The 24,828-nt window shown below is 40.8% G+C and overlaps 1 protein-coding gene across 1 annotated transcript in view; it reads right to left on the bottom strand.

Annotated features, from left to right (window-relative positions):
• Positions 1 to 12,734: 12,734 nt before the first annotated feature.
• Positions 12,735 to 24,828, bottom strand: part of ERP27 (endoplasmic reticulum protein 27) — a 33,800-nt gene continuing 21,706 nt past the window's right edge. The window contains exons 6-7 of the mRNA XM_060776127.2: positions 18,868 to 19,065; positions 12,735 to 12,962 (exon numbers count right to left, since the gene is read on the bottom strand). Coding sequence (XP_060632110.2) covers positions 12,915 to 12,962; positions 18,868 to 19,065 — 246 coding nt within the window. The 3' untranslated portion in view covers positions 12,735 to 12,914. The remainder of the gene's footprint in view (positions 12,963 to 18,867; positions 19,066 to 24,828) is intronic.

Raw genomic sequence — 24,828 nt, 5'->3', positions numbered from 1 at the left:
GCACAGTAGGGGGAAAAGCTTCCATCCACATCAGATAGCTTGAGAAGCACTTCTATGGGGACTTTTTGCAAGTGCTGTTGTTTTGGCTTCTGCTAAATCTGCTTAAACCCGCTTTCTTAAAGGTACATGTTCTAGAGACACAAGAAAGTACTGTGTTTGTTTGTGTCACAGTTGGTCATGGCATAGATATTAATAATATTCATGAAGGTTGAGCTCCTATGAGGTTTGTGATAAATGAACAAGGTTAGAATGTTTACCTTAAAATAACACCACGTCCTCTTCCTCCTCCACCTCCCACCCCTTTCTTCAGCCACAATCAGATGTGATGGCCTAGGTTCCGCACTTTAGTTTTCACTCATAAACAAATTCTCTGAGACAGTGTTAATGTATTAAACAAAAATTAAAAGCAGACTGAGAGCCTTGGCTCCTATTCAGCTCTAGAAATAGAAGCTGCCTCTTTTTTTCAGTTTGGGGCTTTGGATGTTCTGATTAGGTAAAGCAAGGGAGGATTGAGACTAAACATGGTTTATATTAAAACAAGTCCCCACCCATATTATTTCAGGGCTGGATAGGGTTTCAAAACATAGAGTTTCCAGGATATATGACTAAGAATTTCAACTGATTCAGTGTTTGGCACCAGTGGGAGGAGAGGGTGCTTTTCTCCCATTTTAAGCTTAAGACATCCCCAAGGGAAGTAGTTCTCATGTTGTTTTCTGCAGTATGTGCCCTACAACAGCTCATAGCATCAATAGGGCATTCAAACAAGTTTACCTTCCTTCCTCAACCTGGAGACCTCCAGATGTATTGGATGACAATTATCATAATCCACAGTCAGCATCCCCAAAACTGAAAATGGCTGGTATGGTTTTTTTTTTTAAAAAAAAAAACATGTTAAGGAAATAATTCTCAAAATATTTTTCACAGGATGGTAATCATTTCCACAAATTTGATATTACCATTACATTATGCCAACACTTTGTTAAAGTACCGGTATTTGTTATTACAAAATGTGTTGTGATTCAACAAGGATGGTTTCTAGATTCAAAGCTCTTATTAAGAAGGCTACTAAAGCTGTGAATCCAATAAATGGATTTCACTCAATTATTTCAATGGCATATAGCCAGGGGCGGCTCAACCCATTACGCAAAGTTAGCATTTGCAGTATAGTTGATTTTGCCCAGGGGCGCTCTTGAGGCGCTTTTGGGGGAAAATAGACCTTGACATATGTGCGTTGTAGTTACTGGGATGTATAGTTCACCTAAAATCAAAGAGCATTCTGAACTCCACCAATGATGGAATTGAACCAAATATGGCACACAAAACTCCCATGACAAACAGAAAATATATATCAGTGATTGATGGGGGGGGGGGGCAAAATACTGTTTGCTTACCATTGAAAATACCTAGGGACGCCTCTGCATATAGCCTGTTTTCCAATTGTTTGAAGTTCTGCAATGCCAAAGCTGCTGGAGGCTCCGGAAGGGACCCAGCAGCAACTGTACCCTGAACTATATCATAGCTAAACTCTTGAATAAATGGATTAAAATAATATTTCGTGTGTAACTTGTATGATCATGTACTGTATCATTTTCTAAATGTATAAAATTGTATCAAATATATAAAATAAAGGCATCTGCTTACCCAGCAGCCCCATAAGCTCCTGAGAACAGAGATCACTGAACTATTAAGGAAGGTCCTCCAGTGGGCTCCCAAGCCAGATAATATCAGACCCTTTGTGTACGTGTATAAGACAAATGATCCTTTTATCACTAAGATGGGCTTAGGATGTTTACATGTTTAACTATGATTGGAGGCTTACCATTCCTACAGAAAAGAAAGCTAAAAGAGATGTGAATACATTAGCCTTCTGAATAAGCAGCCAAGCCCCTGGGTGTCCAGAATTGTCACCATTTGTTTTCAAGGTTTTGCACCTTTGACTCCGCAGAACTGGACACTTATGTCAATCAAGGAACCATCCGCTTGCCCTCATCATCATCCCTTTCAGTTTTGCACCCTCTACGTGGACGCCTCTACAAAGTACTGAACCTTTAAACCTACTACTGGTATCTTAAATGAATACTGGTCTTAGCAAATTTAAAGTCATGTTAATGTAATTATATCATAATTGCTTTTAGGCTATGTATTGTAATGTTTTACTCATGTTTTAGTTTACTTTGTCTTATTAGATTTTTATTATTTTCATCTTGATGCTTAATTCTTTCTGTACATTATCTTGTGTTATTTTGATGTGTTTGTATTCATTTGGGACATTGAATGTTTGCCTTTTGTTTTGTGTCTGTAAACTGCCCTGAGTCCCTTCGGGGTTAGGGGGCGGTCTAGAAATAAAGTTATTATTATTATTATTATTATTATTATTATTATTATTATTATTACTAATAATCAGGTGTTCTTCTTCCCACCATGGAGATGTCATCCCCCTATCAGTGACATCAGGGAAACTTCTGTTCAATCCCTGCATGGATCCTAGATAGCCCATTTCTCAGCCAGTGAGAAGGAGGCACAGGAAGTCAGAATAGCTGTCAAAAGTATATAAAATGACTTATATCTTTCTATGGAGTTATGCTTGTAATTTTTAGCATAGGCATCCCACTTGACCAAACTGTAATAAATATCTATAGTTTGTTTTCAGCCTTGTTCTCTATCCTGTCTAATCTGGTTTAGCTGAAGCTCACCAGGCACTGACCTTCTTTTCCTTGGTCCCAGCTGAAATCACTTCAATACATTTATCACTACAATTACTTTTAGACATGTATCATTTGCCAGTTGGCTGTGGAATATTGGCAGATGTAATCCAAAACAGTAACTTTTCCCAATTTTCATTCCCTTCTGTGTATAAACTCATATAGCAGTACCAGAAAAAGGATGCTGGTTGCCCCTCCTCTCTTAACATTGAACATCTGGTTGGCCTTGATAAATGCATGGCCTGGTAAATTTCATGTCTTTTGCCTAGGCATAATAAATTTCAGTGTTCCGAGATGTTTTTGGCAATCTGTACAAATATTATCCTACCCAAGGCCAGTGCTTCAAGGTAGGTAGGTGGTTGCCTTGCTGATCTAAAGATGTTTCAGTTAGCTGTTTAAACTCAGTTCTAGGCCATTTGGTTCATTGGCAGCATAATTTAACCATTTATAAATAGAAATTGGAATGAAACAAACAGTTGTCACATATAAGAAAGATGGCTCATGCATTGGCTGGAGATCGAAAGAGTACACATACACAAATAATATTATATTGGTAAAATTCCAAAAGGTTTCCATGAGGTGTAGCTTAGGGAGCTGGGTATGTTTCGTTTGGAGAAAGGAAAGCTGAAAGGGGACATATTAGCCATATTTAACATTTTTAAAGGATGTCACATTGAGGAGGGATTATGCTTGTTGTTTGATACTCTGGAGATTAGGCTGCAAGAGTATGACTTGGCTATACACCCATTGGGTTTTTATGGCCAAGCAGAGCTAAACCAATATTGAAAATTAAAGTTAGTCATTGCCAGGCTCTTCTGTAATGCACATGAGTTAATTCTTGATTGAGTCAAAAACTAGAAAGATGTTACAAAAATGGTACAGGACTCCTGCACAACTTTCATATTTTTTTTACCAGAGGTAAAGGACAAGTGTTGGCATGGTTGCAAACAATGAGGTGTATTTAATCATGGGCTATGGGAATATTGGAGAATAATTGAAGGAGAAATTAACAGAATGTTAAATCTTCAAATCATAATAGCAATAGAAAAGTATTACATGCAAGGATACCAGGAGTGTATCATGTGCAAAAGGAAAGAGTGGTTGACAAATTAATAGTGTGTGCTCAAATTGTTTTAGTGAGGGGTTGGAAAGATAAAACAAAATGGACTTCTGACAAATTGGTATAACTATATAGTAGATATGTTACATGTGGAAATAACAAATTATAAATTGAACAATATAGACAGAATAGAAAATGTTATAATAATTAAGAACATGTGGGATCCAGAAACAAAGACACAGTGCAATGGATTCAAACTCCAGGAAAAGTGATTCCAGCTGAATATTAGGGAGAATTTCCAGACCGTAAGAGCTGTTCGATAGTGGAATATGCTCCCCTGAAAAGTGGTGGGGTCATTTTCTTTGGGAAGTTTTAAACAGGCTAGATGGCCATTTATTGGGTATGCTTAGATTGAGTATTTCTGCATGGCAGGGGACTGGACTTGATGCCCTTTTGGTCTCATCTAATTCTATGATACTGTAGAGAAAAAATGAAGCTAGGAACAGGGATAGGCACAGCATGTAACCCACCAAGATAAATATAATAAAATTAAACACAAGCTAAGCGCAATACTCAAGATATATACTGAGACTGCCAAGTACCTGACAGCGTCTTGTTTTTTGGCATGCCAAATTCAGATGTATCCACAACCGGCAGGTCAGCTTGTTGGCTCACAAGACATGTAGACATGGATTAATGATTAAGAGTACCACTGCCTTAAAGTGCATGCAGGTGTACACACACCCCACACACATGGGAGCGGGGGGGGGGGGGGGCTGTTTTTCCTCAGGTCTCTCTTGCCTGCTTTTCAAGTCAGGAGCTTAATTGGGTGCATAAAGGATTACTTGAAGGCGCAGGATGTTGGTTTGCTCAGAAAACAGGGAAGGGCAGGCCAGAGGAGTAGGATGCAGAATCAGTACAGTCCTTGTCAACCGTCCAAGTTAAGTCAGTGTTCTAGAAAGTCAAACAGGAGGAAGATGAATGGAGGGAAGTAAGGAAGTAAAGAAGACAAAAAGCAGGAGAAATCTGCAACATCTCCAAGTGAACAATCAAAGTCAAGCTTAAAAAATAGGGGAAAAGAGAGTTCAAGCTGGCAAGTCTCTGCTTCAAGGGCAACAAAACTCAACATTGGTTTAAATTTGTCTGATCTGAGATGTGCAAAAGATCCCCAGTCCATAGGTTGTCATCCATAGTGTGTTATCATCTCCACCAAACTATGACAAAAGTGAGCAGCAAAAAAGAAGCTCTATCTTACATCTAGAAGTGGGACTATTTCACAGATTTGAAAGTTGGAAAGAGATCTAAAGATCATGTAGTCCCACCAACCCACTTGCTAATGCAAGAAATCTACTTGTCACCGCATTCCTGCTTAAAACAAAGGCAATCCACTTTATATGACATGTATTCAATTGCCAAACAGCTCATATCATCAAGGATATTCTTTCTAATATTTAGCTGAAGTCCTTTGCTGATGACGAGTGTCTGAAGGTGCATGATGCAGCCACCTTTTTGAAGCTAAGGATGTCTGTGTCTGGTCATGGGAATTCCTTAAGGATGCATTGTAGTCCACATTAACAGTGCTATGGTAATATACTCCTCTAAATGTTATGTGACTTTATGATGAGATTAAAAAGTCACATAACATTTAGAGGAATATATGCAGACAATTCCAATAATAGGTCTTCATTGCGAGGTCTTCCCAACTGCCAGTTTTTCCATTGCTATTCATCCTTCTAAGAACTCAGCAAAGACGTGGCAGTTGGGAAGACCTCATAATGAAGACCTATTATTGGAATTTTCTGCAATCCACAAAACATAATAGTTGCATCTGAAAGAGTGTTCCCATTGGCTTGCAATGCAGTGAAAGAGGAGCTGTGTGGGATGCTTAGACTGGTATTTAGCTAAAGCATCTCCATATGCAAACCAATACAGCAGGACTCCCTCACTTGAGTATGTGTCATTCCCACCCACTTCCCTTAGAAATAATTCCTATGTGGCTGCATTTTTATTTTTGAATGTTAACATGGAATTAGCATTTTTTTTTGACAATGCAGTGACACTTAAGAAATATTTAATGTCTCTGAGATTTTGAGTCACTGATTCTCTCTTAGGTCCACTTTGCAAGTGAAATGTGTGATGGAGAGCTAGTTTATCACCTTTGATTTAATTTTTGTGGTGTATCCCTTGCTAACAGCACATTATAGCTAATTGTCCTCTGTTTAAGCTTGGCCAGCTTTCCCCAATATGGCACCCGTTTTTCCAAAGTCAAGTAGTCCACAATAGCCGAGACACTCTAACCTTGCTGACTTTGGGCAAGTCATACTCTCTCAGCATCAAGGAAAGCAAGAGTCAAATCTCTTGGAGAAATTGGACTGTCCATCCTAGTGCATAGGGGTTAAAAGAGTTTCCAGATAACTGCCACAATGGATAGAGCATGAAGCACATGAGTTTTTAAACACTGACAACATGATCAGAAAGAGAAATTCAACATTTCTTCTGTATTTTCAAAGGCTTTCATGGCCAGAATCACTGGGTTGTTGTAGGTTTTTTGGGCTGTATGGTCATGTTCTAGAAGCATTCTCTCCTGACATTTCACCTTCACCTGTGGCAGGCATCCTCAGAGGTTGTGAGGTCTGTTGGAAACTAGGAAAAATTGGATTTATATATCTGTGGAAAGTTCAGGGTGGGAGAAATAACTCTTGTCTGTTGGAGCTAGGTTTGGATGTTTCAATTGGCCACCTTGATTAGCATTTGATGGCCTGACAGCTTGATGGCCTGAGTCCCCTTGTGGGGAAAAGGGCAGGATAAAAGTATATGTAATAATTTTAGGTGTGCCTTGTTACTGCCTGGGAGAATTCTTTGTTGAGAGGTCATTAGTTGTTCCTGATTGTTTCTTCTCTGAAGTTTCCCTGTGTTTGAGTTTTGTTCTTTACTTGCTGTTATAATTTTAGAGTTTTTAAATACTGTAGCCAGATTTTGTTCATTTTCATGGTTTCTTCCTTTCTGTTGAAATTGTCCACATGCTTGTGGATTTCAATGGCTTCTCTGTGTAGCCTGACTTGGTAGTTGTTAGAGTGGTCCAGCATTTCTCAAACAATATGCTATGACCAGGTTGGTTCATCAGGTGCTCTGCTATGTCCTTACTATGAGCAAGTAGCCTCTGTCTTCACATCGAGGCATTCCCCCTGTCAGCTTTTCTGCCGGTGAGACAACATGTTTCCTTCCTGCTTCAGTCTCTTAAGAGGTTATTAGTGGTATTGGGGAAATTGGTTACGAGGAAAGGTGACTCAACACTATGGTTTGTGGGGGCAGATTGGAAATTTGGTTCTAATTCCAAGTCTTTGTATTGTCTTGGAGCAGAAGACTGCATCTCTGTCTAAAAACTACTCAACTGCATGAAATACATTTATGCTAGGCTTAAAAACAGAAGAGAGAATTTCAGCAGACATAGGCACTCTCAAAAATGAAATATTTATGTACATCCGAATGGTACTGTTACACAAATATATTCAGTCTCCTACTTCATTTGATAACATGGAACTGGAAATTCAACCAAAAAGGCCCCGTTATTTTGAATTCACCGCAAAATGACTGAATACTTCCTAACTGTAATTCCATTCTGCATTGGGCTAGAGATTTTGAGGCTTATTGAATACTGGCTTTTCTGAGCCTAAAGCCACATTTCCAGTCATGCTTAGAAAATAAATAAATGGTGGGATTCATCTATGAATTGTTGGGGAAATGTCATCATCATGTCACCCTTCTGCAGTTATAAAAAGTGTCCATTAGGAGCCTTTTCCAATGTGTTGACTAATTAGAGAAAAGTCATAGCTTTTAAATCAAGAGGAGGTAATGTATGACCTTCCAAGTGTTGTTGGACTGTAACTCGCAACAGCATTAGACAGCATAAAAATAGAAAAAAGGGGGAAAGCTTCAGAAGCACATCCTGCAAGGAAATTTCTGTAGCTGTTACACTATATGACATTTTCCTCTTCGTTATTTTTGTTGCAATAATTCTTGACATTTGCCCATTTCACACTACCCAATGGTCCATATCAGTTCAATGGAAGTGGTACACTGCTTTACCAAATATGTCCTTTTCCCTCAGTAAAACATACCGGTGTCCAGACTTGTTGATCTGATATCTCAAAAATACTTTGAGCTTCTTGAGGAATTCAAGGTCTTCTGTCCTCAGCCTTTCTGAACGCTCCACCAGCTGGAGGGTCTCTTGAGGACATCATCCTGCAGCTTTCTATATTTTACAATTCTACAGTTATGACCAGCTGTGGGAGGATGGAGGAGGACTTTTTGGCTACTCCACAAGTTTGTGGGCTTTCTGTTTTGAGTGTGGTCTTCTAGACAAGAAAGGATGGGAATTAAACTTACCAATGTACATAACAAGCCTCTTTAAAAAGCTGTCTCTATAATTATCTAAGTACACTTGCGGGACAGTCACTAGGGAGGCATCTTCTGCTCACAAGCACGTTAGCATAACCACAAGGCCCTCTTACATCCTGTTTTGTTTTTCCTTTGCCTCATATGAATGAAAATGATTCACATTATTACATGCCAAGAAGACAATCAAGACAGCTATTCTTCTTTTGTGATGGCCTAACTCTTCCAGCATACTTCTAGTATCTTTGGCTAGACCAGAAATCTATATATTGCTATTTTCAGGTCTAAACCAAGACATTTTTCTGCCAGAAGAAAGGACAAGATGGCACTTTTCTCATTTCTATGTACAGCTGTTTCCCTGACCGACAGCTCAGTCTTATTTCCACATTAGTGATGGAACAGGGTCCTCTGCCATATTTCAAATAGCAATCTAGTTTAGGAGATACAGGACACATGATATAAGACATATATGCATTTATCTTATCATATGACACTCCCAACCAATCTTCTGCCTGAATAGACCACCTCACTCTGCAGCATAGAATTTGGTTTATTTTCCCTGGTGACCCACAATAATGGGTTATCTGTGCCTGTGCAGCGTGTCATTCAGAGCCTTCTAGAGCTGAAATGTAAGCCTTTTGGCAGTCGAACCCCCCCCCCCCCCCATGGTACATGTGGCCATTGTAGTTCACACTCAGTCACTCAGTTCCTTTTCCACCGCCACCTCACTAGCATCAAAGAAACTGTTAGTGAGCTTGTTGTGTTCTCTTCTGAATTTTTTCACTTGGTTTTTGGACTCTGATTTATTATTTGATTCTTCTTATATTGCAATTTAGATTGGTTCTGGAGTCTGATTTTCGGTTTGATGTAGAAATCTATGACTTCCGTAATGGATTTTATTTGACTTGGTGGCTCAGTTAGCAGTGTAGTTTGCAACAGATTCATTGGCTTCCTTCAAAAAGTGTATCTCTTCTGAGTCCAGGATTCATGAGATAGATTCCCACACTGCCTTTTGATGTGGACATCTGCTCTTAATGCCCAACATTCACTGCACAGGAACTGCTCTTCTAGGTTCAAGGCTCTACTGTGAGAGAAAGTCCCAAAAGCCTCTGATAGGACAACCATCATGGGTCTCTACCATCCTGGTCTTCCTTGGCACTGACTGCCTCTGGTTCATTGGTTCAGGTAGCTTTGAAAAGATCTCTCTGGACTCTGAGAAGGCTATGGACATGTCCAGGATCCCCATTTCTTAATGTGTCTCTCCCCATAAACACCACTTTGATCTGTTGATGTGGAGGCTCAACCTCTCGTACCTTTGACACCAGGGCAATCCATGATATAGAAGCCTCCATGACAATATCAAAGCTGTGGACTATGAAGAGCCACATAGGATGGTTCACTTGCACGTTATGCTTCAGGGCATTCTATCCAGCCTCTTCATGTTGAGCTTGTAAAACAAAAGAGTCTTCAGTATCAATCTTTGTGGAGTATAAGCATTCATCTTCCCATCTTGAAGTGCAGGTGGCTGAATCCATGGAAAAGGAATCTCAGAGTCCTAGTCCAACACTACACAACTCCATCTTCATCGGCAATCCCTCGTGTCTGAGTATGATTGCCTTCCAAGTGTAGAGTCTTGGTAGTGTGTCCGTAGGTGACAGTAGAGGCCTATTCTTGACCTGCATGTTCTTTCACAGTGAAGACATCAGTTTTCAGATGGAAGGCAGTCCCAGTCAGGGTTGGCTTGACACGCCTTCTGCTTGACACATTTCTCCCTTTCAACACCACTGTTGGTAAAAGCTGACCTCCAGTTAGAATGTTCAAGGACCAGGGTTTTCCAGTTTTCAGTGTCTATGCCACAGTTTTTAAGCTTGGCTTGAAGACCATCTTTAAATCTATTTTCCTGTCCATCAATATTCCATTTTCCGTTTTTGAGTTGGGGGTATAGTAACAGTGATCGGGGATTTGAATAACATAGGCAGTCCAGTGAAGTTGATGGCGAAGAATCGTTTCAGTGCTGGTGATCTTTGCTTCTTCTAGCATGCTGACATTTGTCCGCGTGTCTTCCCAAGAGATTTGCAGGATTGTCACCTTGTTATGGTGAAGGGCCTTACATTTTCCGTCGGAGTCATGTACTCCTAAGAGGGGCTGCAGGGGAGGACCCAATCCATGGAATCCATGGAAACAATCTGAAGACCTCAGCGACGAAACAGGCAGATGATAACATTGTACATGTTACAAAGCTGTGAAGGTGTAAGAAGGCTGTGCATCTATCTCCACACATAAATTAAATTCACGCACAGGCGTCTTCCAAAACCTACACAACACCACAACACACAACACAAAATGCCACTTAAAATATTCTGTCCCCAACTTCTGCAAAATTATTATGCAAAGAACCCCTAACATTAAAATTATTGTTATTTAAATGTCTAAAAGTGACAGTGGGTCCCATGTTACTTAAAAGATTAATGAATTACCGTGGCATTTTAACAGTGTGATTACTAAGATCTGGCATGTGTGTGCATGTTTGTTTTGCCAGCTCTGAATGCAGCACGATCCAAAGCTGAAATGTATGAGTTCCACATGTATTCCTGTGCCAAGATTACATAGTAAGTTGTCCAAACCTGCAGTTCTGGTACTGATTCAGTGTAATTAAGAGTGGGTAATGAAGTTATGAGATTAAAAAAACAGCAAGCAGGGGGAAAGGAGGCAGCAATAGCATGTAGGATACAACAAGCTATTTTTCAGGATAGAGATTTCTTTCCTTCAGGACCATTGGCAGTGCAGTATATCTCATTCCCTTAGCTGTTGCCATCACTCATCACTCTTGTTGGTTTCAGGCTTCAGAGATGGGTGCTGAACAGGGCAAGAACAAGACTTGCTTTTTACCTCTTCCTCCGCTCCATGGGCCAATGTTAGACAGGGGGTGTTCTGTAGTGTCTCTGCTCTGCAGCACTTAGTAGTTCCCCTCAAAGTCAAATCCATTCCTGAGGGACAATGTGGCAACTGTTTGATGCAGTAGCAATCTTTTCAGTCTGGAAAGTGAGCCAAGAGTGAGGCAAGCTCCTTGGCACAGTTGTGATAAAATGGCTCAAGGAGAAAGCTCACACTCTTTTTCCATACCTCTCCACTCTTCAGCATTTGCAGACCAACAAGTACTCCAGTTAAAGCCACCCAAGTATAACCCACACACCACATTTTAAAGCATTTTAAAATATCAACATAGGTACGTCTCTCTCAGTCTACCTTCTGTTGGTATCCCTGTGAGGGTGCATTTGTACACCATGCTTTTTCAAATCAAAACTTCAGCCTTAATCTACAGCAGATGGACTTCCTGTTGTGCCTCACAAAACTATTTCCCCAAAATGGAAACCACAAAGTGCATACATTGCATCCTTCTATTGCAGTGGTTCTCAGCCTTCCAAATGTCGCAACTCCTTAATACAATTCCTCATGCTGTGGTGACCCCCAACCATAACATTATTTTTGTTGCTATTTCATAACATTAATTTTGCTACTGTTGTGAATCGTAATGTAGATATCTGATATATAGGCTGTATTTTCATTCACTGGACCAAGTTTGGCACAAATACCCGATACACCCAAATTTTAAATACTGGTGGGGTTGGGAGGGGATTAATTTCGTCATTTGGGAGTTGTAGTTGCTGGGATTTATAGTTTGCCTACAATCAAAGAGCATTTGAACTCCACCCAACAATAGAATTGAACCAAACATGGCAACAGGACTCCCATGACCAACAGAAAATACTGGAAGGGTTTGGTGGGCATTGACCTTGAGTTTTGCAGTTGTAGTTCACCTACATCCAGAGAGCACTGTGGACTCAAACAATGATGGATCTGGATCAAACTTGGCATGAATAGTCAATATGCCCAAATGTGAACACTAGCGGAGTTTGGGGAAAATAGACCTTGACATTTGGGAGTTGTAGTTGATAGGATTTATAGTTCACCTACAATCAAAGAGCATTCTGAACCCACCAACTATAGAATTGGGCCAGACTTCCCACACAGAACCCTCATGACCAACAGAAAATACTGTGTTTTCTGATGGTTGTTGGCGACCCTTTTGACACACCCTCTCAGCCTGCCCAGTGGTCCCAACGCCCAGGTTGAAAAATGCAGGTTGAGAAACACTTTAAGGTATTAGCTGGATAAAACCTCTTCTCTAGTTAACACTTAGTACCGGCATCTGGTTTTTACTGTTTCCAGATCTTCTCCAATTGTGCCAAGTAGACTGAGAAACCAGGTGAAGACCATGTACAGTGAAACCAGCTCCCTGACTAAGGTACAGGCTGTGGTAATTGTTCTACTGTGCTACTGGTTTCCAATGAGTAAAGATTGCTTGGCTGACATGTACCTAGCTGTGCAACAGCCAATGCTTTCTATTTCCAATTCTCTAGCCAGCAGCCCACAAGACTTCCACCATATCCCCATCTTTGTAGAAAGATAAGATATGAACTCAATGCATAAATAATATAAATAAAAATAAATCATTTTCAATACAGTTCAAATTCTAATGAATTAAGAACAAAAGCGAAAAGACTGAACTTATAACATAGGATATTTAACAGAAAGATTTATGACAAGTATATCCATTCAGTTGGCATAGCCTGAGATGTTTTTCAAGTTGTCAAGATCACCGGGCTCTTGAATTGCAGTTGATTATTTTCCCATCAAAAACAAGTTTAAGTATAGAACTGCAGAGGACACATGCTGTTGTTCAAATTGGAAAGGAATCAGAGCTCCTCTTTCAGGACATTATCCTCCGTCTTAAGCTTTTCTTTCTGAAACAAAACAAAACAAGGGGAAGAGTGTCAATATCATAATCTTTAGTATAAAGAGAGGATAGAGACAGGAGAAAAGAGCTTTACAAAGCAACTTGGCCTATAAAGCCCTAAATGGTTATAGTCCAACTTACCTGTCTGAATGTATCTCCGCCTATGAACCAATAAGAGCCTTAAGATCGGCTGGGGAGGCCCTGCTCTTGGTCCCACCAATTGCGGTTGTGAAGGTGGTGGGACCGAGAGCAGGGCCTCCTCAACCAATGATCTTTGGTATAAAGAGAGAATGGAGACAGGTGAAAAGAGCTATACAAAGCAACTTGTCCTATAAAGCCCTAAACGGTTCTAGTCCAACTTACCTGTCCGAACGCATCTCCTCCTATGAGAAAGCAAGAGTTTAAGATCAGCTGAGGAGGCCCTGCTCTCGGTCCCACCAATCACACTTGCAAAGGTGGTGGGACCAAGAGATAGGGCCTTCTCAGTGGTGGTCCCCCAGTTGTGGAATTCCCTCTCCAGTGACATCAGGCAGGCCCCATCTCTTGGCTGCTTTTCAGAAAAAAAGTTAAAAGACAAGGCTCTGTACACAAGTGTTTGCAGAATGAATCATTACAGTTTCGACACAGTCTGAATAAGGATTATGAGCAAGGATTACGGATGAATGGAATCATGCACTTTATGTGTTTCAACCTGTTATTATTCTATTTGTTTATTATTAACTGTTTTAACTATTTTTAGTAAATGGTATAGGTTTTATGACTATGTTTTAAGTGGCACTGAATCTCGCCGACGTTGTAAGTCACCCTGAGGGGTAAAAATGAAGCAAATAAATAAGTAAATAAATAAACTGGTGAAATTCAGACCCTTCATTGCAGCATTTCATAGGCCTTTTACGTTGTCTCACTATCCTTTACATGAGCCATCTGAAAACATGAGAAAACCCTCTCAAATAATCTTTGTATGAAACATCAAGATATACGTACTTTGTTCAAAGAGGAACCTATATGAACAGCAAGGCTGAATTATCATTCTCACATTAAAACAATCAAATTTCAAACAATTATAGCACTATAATTCCCTTTGAACTGTCATAGTTCCATCCTATGGAATCCTGGAATGTGTAGCTTAGGTAGGAGTGTTGTCTATTCCCAACCAGAGAACTCTTCTAATGCCTCACCAAACTATAATGCTCAGGATTCCATAAGATGAATCCATGACATCTATATAAATAAAAATGTAAAGTTCATTTGTGGGATTAACAGAACTCAAAAACCACTGGATGAATTGACACCAAATTTGGACACAAGACACCTAACAACCCAATGTATGTCCTTCACTCAAAAAAATTGCTTTTGTCATTTGGGAGTTGTTGCTGGGATTTATAGTTCACCTACAATCAAAGAGCATTCTGAACACAACCAATGATAGAATTGGGCCAAACCTCCCACACAGAACCCCCATGGGCCACAGCAACGCGTGGGTCACAACAATATATGGCAGGGGACGGTTGTATCACTACAACTGTATAGTTTCAATGCACTTAGTAGCATGCTTTATACATAAAGGGCCCCAGTTCACTCCCTGGTATTTTCAGATAGGACTGAGGTAGAAGCTGGAAGCCATTGCCAGACCATTGTTGACAGTGAAGAGCTACAGGAACAAGACTTGGTTTCAGAAGGGGTTTGCCTCACCCCAAAGAGGGTGAGAACTCTGCCTGACACATGATTCATTAGTGCTGAGCTAAATTGTTATAAAATGGAGAAAAGAGAAAGTGTGTAAGTGAGTGAATTTGGAATTCTGAAACTCAGTTCTAAAAAGCCAGGACAAATGTTTGATTTAAATTTAATTCTCCACATGGGGTACATACATGACATCTTGTGGGGCTTCACTTGACACGCCTGGCATCAGGTTACTCCCTCTTCAGGGCACAAGTACTTAGCATCCTCTGTCCTGAAAACCAAGCCTAAATCATGAATTCCAATGTAAAACTATTGACCAACCAGAAATAACAAATCCTGAAACAAAACAAGCAGGCTTTTTCAGGTCCTATTTGACTGGAATGTTGTTTCCCTTTTTTGGACAAAAGCTTCAGGCAGTTTCAACATTTGCAGATCTGCAAACATGTTCCTGTAAGCTGCTGAAGCCCTAGCAGAATCCATAGATGTTTTGGTATTAACTTGCATTGTTTCTTTAAGGAAGACTAGAAGACTGGTTTTTAACTTTGAATATGTTTGAATGGTTGTAACTGAGAATTTTGGATGGTGTGGTAATGTTTTTAAATGTTTTAATGTATATTAATTTTTAATTTCAATTTAAATGTTTATTTTAATTTTATGTTGTTCTTAAGGCATTGAATAGTTGCCTATGTGTAAGCTGCCTTGAGTCCCCTTCAGGGTTGAGAAGGGTGGAGTATAAATATAGTATACCGGGCTTTAGCATAGCTGGTAAATCACCAACCGAAAGGTTGCCAGTTCGAAGCCCCAGGTCAGCATGAGCACCCACCTGTCAGCCCAACTCACTGTTTACCTAAGCAGTTCAAAAACAGCTTGAGTTGTAAGTAAAGAAATTAGGTACTACTAAACAAGCAGGAGAGGTATTTTACATCACCATAAAGACAAAGATTAGAAAATGCCCTGCGATCAAAAAGAAGGAGGAAGTCCTGATGGCTCTTTGTCATAGAGAACGAAGCGACAGCACTCCCTTGTGGCTGGATTCAAGCACAACCTCCAAAGCTGGACGTTGACACAACATACCTCCTTTGTATTTTATCTGTCTCTGTCCTATCTGTCCAAAACAGAATTGAATGTTTGCCATGTATGTGTACTGTGATCCAGCCTAAGCCCCTTGGGGAGATAGGGTAGAATATAAATAAAGTGTTGTTGTTGTTGTTGTTGTTGTAAATAAATAATTTTTCTAATACTGTTTATATTTAATCCTGTTTTAGTATTTGCACATTTGCACATTTTAAATTGTATGCTGATGCTTTTATGTTAAGACGCTTTGAGTTTCCTGCAGAAGGTTATAAATAATAATAATAATAATAATAATAATAATAATAATAATAATAACCATTTACCAATTAATGCTAAAAGGGTTTGAGAAGGCTTGCTGAGATCACTGTGGGTTCCAGAGTCCCATAGCCAATGGCCATGCTCGCTGGGGGGGTTCTTGGAGCTTCTGTTAAAAAAATGTTGAGAAATACCTGACAAGGGATGGGTGAGAAAGCACCCCATATGTAACTTCGGATATATGGCATGAGTTTATTTGATTTCTGTAAATGCATGTATATACTGCCATTCCCACACCCTCCAATAGTCTTAACTCATCTCTGTTGCCTCGCTTTTTCAACAGTGTTTAAAATATCTCAGTTTCTCTCCTCTTCCTTCATTCCCTATTTGTCTTCAGCTTACTTCAGCATGTTGTCCAATTGCCAGATCACCGTCTTCCAAAGCAATTACTCTACTCCCAACTCAAGAATGGAAAACGGAATGTTGGGAGACAGGAAAGAGGCACGAATAGAGGGCAAAAGAGAGAAACGTGCCAAGAGGAAGGCACGTCAAGCCAACCGGGACCGGGACCACCTTCCACCTGGAAACCAACGCCCTCACTGTGGAAGAACATGTGGGTCAAGAATAGGGTTCCACAATCACCTTCGTACCCACTGCCAAGACACCACACTTGGAAGGCCATCATATTCAGACAATGAGGGATCTCCTAAATAAGGTACTTCACTTGCTGCAAACTGAGTTCAAAGTGCAAAAGTGAGGAGAGAGGCAAAGGTGCAGAATCTTGCCATTGCCAGTTGACTCAGACAAAAGCAAACTGCTGTAGAGTTTCTTAGTTTGTGTGTTCTTCCTCATTCTTAATTTTGTGATCTTGACCACATTCTGATGTGCTTAAGGGCAAGTGACCCCGTTTTCATCTATGAAATATTGGAGTGGGTGCTTTCCTAGTGTGATTCACAATGCAAAGGTAGCTCATTTTTGTTGTGCTCGAAAGCAGTTGGCCCCATCATTCCCAGAGCTGCGTATGAGCCAGTTTTGCTTATGCCAGCTCCCAAAGTTTTCCCTCGGTCTGGAGAGTCCCTTTGCCCCAACACCTACGCATATATTCCACCACAGCTCCACAGTTTTCCATGAGTCTCAAACCTCCTTCCCCATTCTCTGGCAAAATAAAAATAAAGGAACAGAACCAAACATTTCCAAAGGTTGTGAAAACAAACTTTTGGAGCCAGAGAAGAAAATAGACATTAAATATAATCATTCACATTTCTCCAATTAGCATAATTGCATCCAATTGAGCTTCAGAGGTTATTTTCAACATAACCAATCGGGCTTCAAAGGTTATTTTCAAAATAAGTCTGCATATCTTTTAAGACTGCACATTTTTTCAGAAGAAGCAATCCAACTTTGGGGAAATATTAATTATTTAGAGAGCATTTTCACATAAGAATTTTGCCCGTCCACTGTCCCATGACTGTGTATCGATAGAAATTATAACAATCACAGAAATATGGCCTTCAGTCTTGGCTTATAGTCTTGGACAGTGAAGGAACTAAAAAAACCCTTTTAAATATATGAAAAACTTACTGTCCTCACTTCCAAGAACTCACACCTTTAAACATAATAGATCTAATAAGAAATATAGAATCCAAGTGCAGAGCCTTTTCCAGTTTGAGGGCCAATGTTATACTACTGGAAAGGAACTGCTTTCTCAATGTGAGGGTCAGGACCCCTTGGGGGGTCATGAGGGGTTTTCAGAGGGGTCACCAAATACCATAGAAAACATATATTTCTGATGGCTTTAGGAACCCCTTTGGCAGAGAAGACTGAAGATCTCTCCGCCTGTCCTTCTCTTCCTTTTTGGAAACAGATGGCGAATCCTCCTGCCAAAAGCCCTCCTCCACTGTGATTGGCCAGCCTCTCAGCCGGCCTGTCAGACAAGGGGAGGGCTGTTTCAGGGACACCAAGTGGGGAGGGGAGAGCAGGCGTGCTTGGCGCATGACAGCACGGTGCACATGCACAGGCAAGAGAAAGCATGTGAGGCTGGAGGGACGTTTGTGCAGGTCACTTCAGGGCATGGGGGTTCTGTGTGGGAAATTTGGCCCAATTCTTTTGTTGGGTGGGGTTCAAAATGCTCTCTGATTGTAGGTCAACTATAAATTCCAGCAACTACAACTCCCAAATGTCAAGGTCTACTTTCCCCAAACTCCACCAGTGTTCACATTTGGGCATAATGAGTATTCATGCCAAGTCTGATCCAAATCTATCATTATCTGAGTCCATAGTGCTCTCTGGATGTAGGTGAATTACAACTCCCAAACTCAAGGCCAATGCCAACCAAACCCTTCTAGTATTTTCTGTTGGTCATGGGAGTTCTGTGTGCCAAGTTTGATTCAATTCCATCATTGGTGGAGTTCAGAATGCTCTTTGATTGTAGGTTAACTATAAATCCCAGGAACTACAATTCTGAAATAACAAAATCAAACACACCCCCCCAACTCCACCAGTATGAAAATTTGGGCATATTTGGTATTTGTGCCAAATTTGGTCCAGTGAATGAAAATACATCCTGCATATCATATCTTTACATAATGATTCATGACAGTAGCAAAATTACAGTTATGAAGTAGCAACGAAAATAATGTTATGGTTGGGGGTCACCACAACACGAGGAACTGTATTAAGGGGTCGCGCCATTAGGAAGGTTGAGAAACACTGCACTAGTAGGTGTAGCCAGAAGTAATTTATTAAGTTCATCTAATCCATACCACCTTTGTCAAGATTGGAACTGTATTCCAGACAAATATAGAAGAGCTGACACATTTCTAAAGAGCAGGGGATAATAATGGAACAGAAAGCTGTGATTACCCAATGAAGAAGTCATTTAAGAACTGGCCCCAAATACTCACTGCTTGCAATTTCTGTAAGAAGCCATCACAGAACTCTTTTATAATCTCCACTGAGATGTCATCCAAGGACAGCACTTCCTGCTCCTCATCTGGAGTATGATACGCAGCCAGCGCAGGCAGCTGGGACTTCTTCAAGTGGAAATAAGACATAACCCGGTCATTGCCCTTTGCCAGGATGTCCACCAAGATAAAAAGTAGCTGCAAGAAGAGAAAAGCAAAGATGAAAAAATATTTCAAAAGGCTCACACAGGCAGTTAGATAATGATGAGTGATCAAAAGAGGTCCACTGCAATAGAATTCAATGATGATAATCCTTGATGAAAGGAAAGCATGGATTATAGCTTCAAGAAATCCTTCAGCCGAAATACCAACTGGACTAAGTAATGACCTACTCAAAGGCCCCAGATTCCTGAAGGAGTAACCCATCACAAGTCAAGAATAAATTTTACAACTGGAAAGGCCCTAATCCAGCTTTCCAGATCTGGAGGCTTGGACCCTTGGGGGGATCGCAAGGGAGTGTCAGAGGGGTTGCCAAAGACCATCAGAAAACACAGTATGTGTGGGAAGTTCTGTCTGGGAACTTTGGCCCAATTCTATCATTGGAGGGGTTCAGAATTCTCTTTATAAATCCCAGCAACTCCAACTCCCAAATGTCAAGGTCTATTTTCCCCAAACCCCACCAATGTTCACTTTTGGGCATATTGAGTATTTGTGCCAAGTTTGGTCCAGATCTATCATTGTTTGAGTCCACAGTGCTCTCTGGATGTAGGTGAACTACAACTGCAAAACTCAAGATCAATGCCCACCAAACCCTTCCAGTATTTTCTGTTGGTCATGGGAGTTCTGTGGGCCAAGTTTGGTTTAATTCCATCATGTTCAGAATGCTTTTTGATTGTAGGTGAACTATAAATTCCAGCAACTACAACTCCCAAATGACGAAATCAATCCCCTCCCAACCTCACCAGTATTCAAATTTGGCCGTATTGGGTATTTGTGCCAAATTTGGTCCAGTGAATGAAAATACATCCTGCATATCATATCTTTACATAATGATTCATGACAGTAGCAAAATTACAGTTATGAAGTAGCAACAAAAATAATTTTATGGTTGGGAGTCACCACGATATGAAGAACTTTATTAAGGGGTCGTGTCATTAGAAGGTCGAGAACCACTGGTCTAAAAGAATGTCAGTTTGATCTGAGAGACTTGGAACTCCCACTATCTGAGCTATTTTAATACCCTTCAAGAATGGATTGCCAAATTGGCCTTAAAGTGAGTATCCACATTCCAATTTTAACCAAAATTGGTGTCTGGCTGCAACCCCAGCTGTCATGGCCCTAAGGGCAAATTGTACTGAACTGAGACTGGCGTCTGCCATAAAAACTTTGGCCAATTTATTAATATTTTACCTAACCTTGGTCCCATCTCCAGAGATCTGAGGAAGATAGTATTTTGTCCATCTAGTAGCTCTCACTAAAGAAGCTGAAACTGCTTGAATAGTGAGAGCCAAAGGCTCATGGGACCTACACAAAAAGCCTACGATTTTTTTCTCCTCAGTATTTGAGGTGGGGGTCATCCCCATCCCTACAAAAAGAGACTCAGATATCAAGCCAGCTACAGAAGCATCAATAAGAGAACGTTTAAATTTTTCCATAATTTCAGGCAGGAGTGAATAGATGTTCTGTTTAAGCTGGCAAAGACTTGGCAGGCTCTGAGTGAAACTTCTCTCTCTCCAAAGCACTGCAATAATCTCAGGAAAGACAGCAACAAGAACATATTGCTTAGATTAAGATCTAATTTCTGGCACCCCTTCGGTTGCATCACCCAAAGCCTAGGCCAGAAGCTAGTTTGATGATTTCTCCATCTTCCTCAGCAAAATGGGAAATTAAATGCACCAAAGCTCATACTGTAGAAGGCTCTTTTTCTTCTTCTCTGTCTGAGGGGAAACTGGAGCCCCAAAATCTAACAAGTTTATTTATTTATTTACCATAGTTATACCCCACCCTTCTCACCCCAAAGGGCACTCAAAGCAGCCTTACAAGTAGGCAAACATACAATTAAAATAAACATTTGCATTAAAACCAAAGAACTGGACCATCTAAACATTAAACCAATTGTTATTAAAACCACACAATCCAATATCATAGTCCAGAGCCATTCCAGTCGTCATTGCACATTTTCCGTATTCATTTATTGCACTACATTACTATCAGAAGGCTTGGTCCCATAGGCATGTTTTTACTTTCTTTCTGAAGGCCAGAAAGGAAGGAGCTGATCTGATTTTACTAGGGAGGGAGTTCCATAGACAAGAGGTCACCAATGAGAAGGCCCTGTCTCTCATTCCCACCAACTGTGCCAGTGAAGGAGGTGAGGTAGAGAGCACGGCCTCCCCAGAAGATCTTAACCTCTGGGATGGTTCATAGAGGGAGATATGTTCAGACAGGTAAGCTGGGCTGGATCCGTTTAGGGCTTTATAGCCTAAAGCCAGCACTTTGAATTGTGCTCAATAGCAGACTGGCAGCCAGTGGAGCTGGCATAACAGGAGGGTTGTGTGCTCTCTGTGCGTCACTCCAGTAATGAATATGGCTGCCACTTGTTGGACCATTTGAAGCTTCCAAACAGTCTTCAAAGGCAACCCCACGTAGAGTGCATTGCAGTAATCTATTCAGAATGTAACAAGAGTGTGGACCACCGTGGCCAAGTCTGGCTTCCTAAGATACGGGTGCAACTGGCACACAAGTTTTAATTATGCAAAAGCAGCCCTGATCACTGCTGATACCTGGGATTTCAGGCTCAGCGATGAATCCAGTATCACCCCCAAGCTGTGAAGCTGTGTCTTCAGGGAAAGTGTAACCCCTTCCAGCACAGGCTGTAACCCTATACCCTGTTTGGCCTTACAACTGACCAGGAGTACCTCTGTCTTGTCTGGATTCAATTTCAAGTTGTTCACCCTCATCCAGATCATCACAGTTACCAAGCACCAGTTCAGAACCTGGACAGCCTTCTTAGCAGCAGGTGGAGTGATAGAGGTGAATGTCATCTGCATACAGATGGCATCAAACTCCAAAACTCCAGATGATCTCTCCCAGCAACTTCATGTAGATGTTAAACAACATTGGGAACAATTACAAATTTAAACATTGCAGTGGAAACATTTTCATCTTTTTTTGTCTTGCCTTGAGAAGGGGAGGAACCACTGGTGTGACCTTTCATCCAAGTCTTCAACCCTCCATGACCATAATAATGAGATTCCTAAAATATATCAAAGAACTTGGAAGAGTGGCACCTCCATGAGGATCCTGTGTGTCTCTGTCCTCCAGAGAGGCCACTACATGACAGATTCCCCCAGACTGGGCATACACTAGCATTTTTCACACCCATTGCATTCTCTGTGCTCAACCAGCCATTTTCAAAATCACTACTCTCCCCTGTCCCCGGATCCTTGAGTCCCCATCATTTAGGAAAGATTGAGACAAATTTATTGGCACAACTCAGGAGAGAGGACCTGACCTCCAAAGAGGGGAAGCAGGAGGCAAGCTAAGTTTTTGGAATCACTCATTTGTGTTCTTAAAGCCCTCCTTGCCATTGTTCTTGAACCCTGTCCTTGAGAAGTGTGACTGTGGACCTCCACTGACCCTGCAGCTTGAACAAAGTTAACATCCAATTAGGCAAGGAGGCTAGATCAGTCTGCCACCTGGACTCACCCAGTCATACCTACATTGCAGTCATCCATGGGCCTCCTCATCTAAGATTAGTAAAGGGCTGTAATCCTTAATACCTAAATATTCCTGATAGGGTGGGAAAACTTTGTAATAAGAATAATTTTAATACTCTTTTTACTTAAAAATAATTTGTTCACTGGAGCAGAGATACACCCATCCTGCTATGCTGCAAGTCTGTTACAAGACACCTCTAGGTGTTTTGGACTTCAGCTCCCACAATTCCTAACAGCTTCAGACCCTTTCCTTTTCCCCCTCATCCACTTAAGCTGAAAAGAAGGGGCCTGAGGCTTTGAGGAATGGTGGGAGTTGAAGTCCAAAACACATGGAGGGCCAAAGTTTGCCCATGCCCGAGCTAGACTCATTATAAGCATGGTACCCACATACTGCAGGACAGTGGGTAATGTATTTTAACACAAAATGATCTGATTATTTGTTCCAATCAATTTAATGTATCAGCTTCCTATTTAGGCTCCTTCTACACTGCCATATAAAATCCAGATTATCCGCTTTGAATTGGATTATATGGCAGTGTAGATTCATATAATCCAGTCCAAAGCAGATAATCTGGATTCGGATCCTGGGTTATAAAGCAGTGTAGATCCAGCCTTAGATCTATTAAACGTAATTGAAAAAGGACACTTTCTTGATATCATATCAAAAACTTAGAAACAATAGCAACAAATGAGAAAGAAGACAATGACAACAGGAAGAATTTACCCGTAGTTGTAGAACAGCAAACCTGAACAGGCAGAGCAGAATTAGAGATAGAAATCAGCACTACCATTAGGAAACAGGTGGATGTGAGAAGAAGGCTGTAGGGAAGTCAAATACGATGCTTGCTCTGTTTCTAGAGTTTTACTGTAGGACTACAGGCTACCTAATTACAAGTCCTGAAATTCTGACTCATTGTCCTCATTGCAGTTCACCTGGCCCATAAACTCAAAGAAGTGTTGTTCCAGCACCTGGAGAATTTTGTTAAGGCCAAATGAATGTTCAAAGGCCTGAGGAGAAAGCAAATGGAACAAGAGTTCCATTGGCCACGCCAGTTTTCCCCCTACTATTGAATCATGCTCCAAACATACAAAACAAATGGAGGTAGATTTATTGGTATTCCAAAGGAAAAAGATTGTCAAAGTGCTGCAAAATACACAACATTTCCATCAAAATTGTTCCATCCAATATTTCTTTTAATTACTTCAGGTTATTTTCGAATTAACTGTGATTACTGTGTCTTGGATCCAGGTTAGAAATAAATGAGCAAAATACTGGCACTCCTCTGCACCATATCGTAGAATCAGCCTTGTTAACAATGGATACCCAAATAAGAAATCGCCCCATCAGAGATTAAAAATGTCTTAGAAAAAGCAGGTTTGGTGGAGAATAAATTTGTTTTACCTCCTTATATCCAGGGCCAGCCCTACTGTCAGGCAAAGTGATGCAACCACACCAGCCTAGAGATATTGGGCAGTTTGTGTGGCAATCCGTTATTGCTTTTCTTGAACTCACTGGCCATTTTCTTCTTATGTAAAATATCCCATAGATTGTGCTGCATCTCTTAAACTGCCCAGTTGCCACCAAATATGTGAAAGACCCAAAAGCCAGTATTGAAGCAAGCTTTAATTATAGTCCAATTAAGTACATGAAATTGAAGGCGCTTCCAGGCAGCACTAAGTCACGGATTTTAAACAGGGGCAAAAAAATCCTGGGACTTCAGAAGAGGTCCACATATAGACCTGTTAGTCCCGGAATTTCTGCCTTCATTGCCCAGACTTGATGCTTTGTTGCGAGATTTAGAGGCTCCCAAGATGGCCGCTGTGGGACTTCCACTGGAAACTTTTAAAAAACTGTCAAGATGTGGATATGTGGAGCATCACTGCAGCAAATCACTGAAAAAGTTCTGTTCTTTGTCCTGGCCAGCAAAACTGTGCCCTCCAGATGTTTCATGAAGTATCTGTCACACAAACAAAGTTTTTGCCTTCTACTCAAGTGTCACCTCAGTTTTAGGGAACGACAATCAGGAACAAACATCTAAAAACCAGGAACAAACCCAGATAAAAAGATTCCAGTGATTTCTGATTGCAGAGGCACACAGACATGCGAAGATCCACATATTTGGCTCAAAAACACAATATTCCCGGACATGAAAATCTTGCGTTTTTTGTCTTTTGTAGCGATTGCTTCCGCATTTTCAGGAAACAGCATCTGGCCACCCTCCTGTTTGCTGCAGAGGCCAGGGCC

The sequence above is a fragment of the Anolis sagrei genome, chromosome 5 (genome assembly GCF_037176765.1).
Source record: "Anolis sagrei isolate rAnoSag1 chromosome 5, rAnoSag1.mat, whole genome shotgun sequence".
Lineage (NCBI taxonomy): Eukaryota > Metazoa > Chordata > Lepidosauria > Squamata > Dactyloidae > Anolis > Anolis sagrei.
Note: the sequence above shows the minus strand (reverse complement) of the source record. Positions and strands in the feature narration are given on the sequence as shown.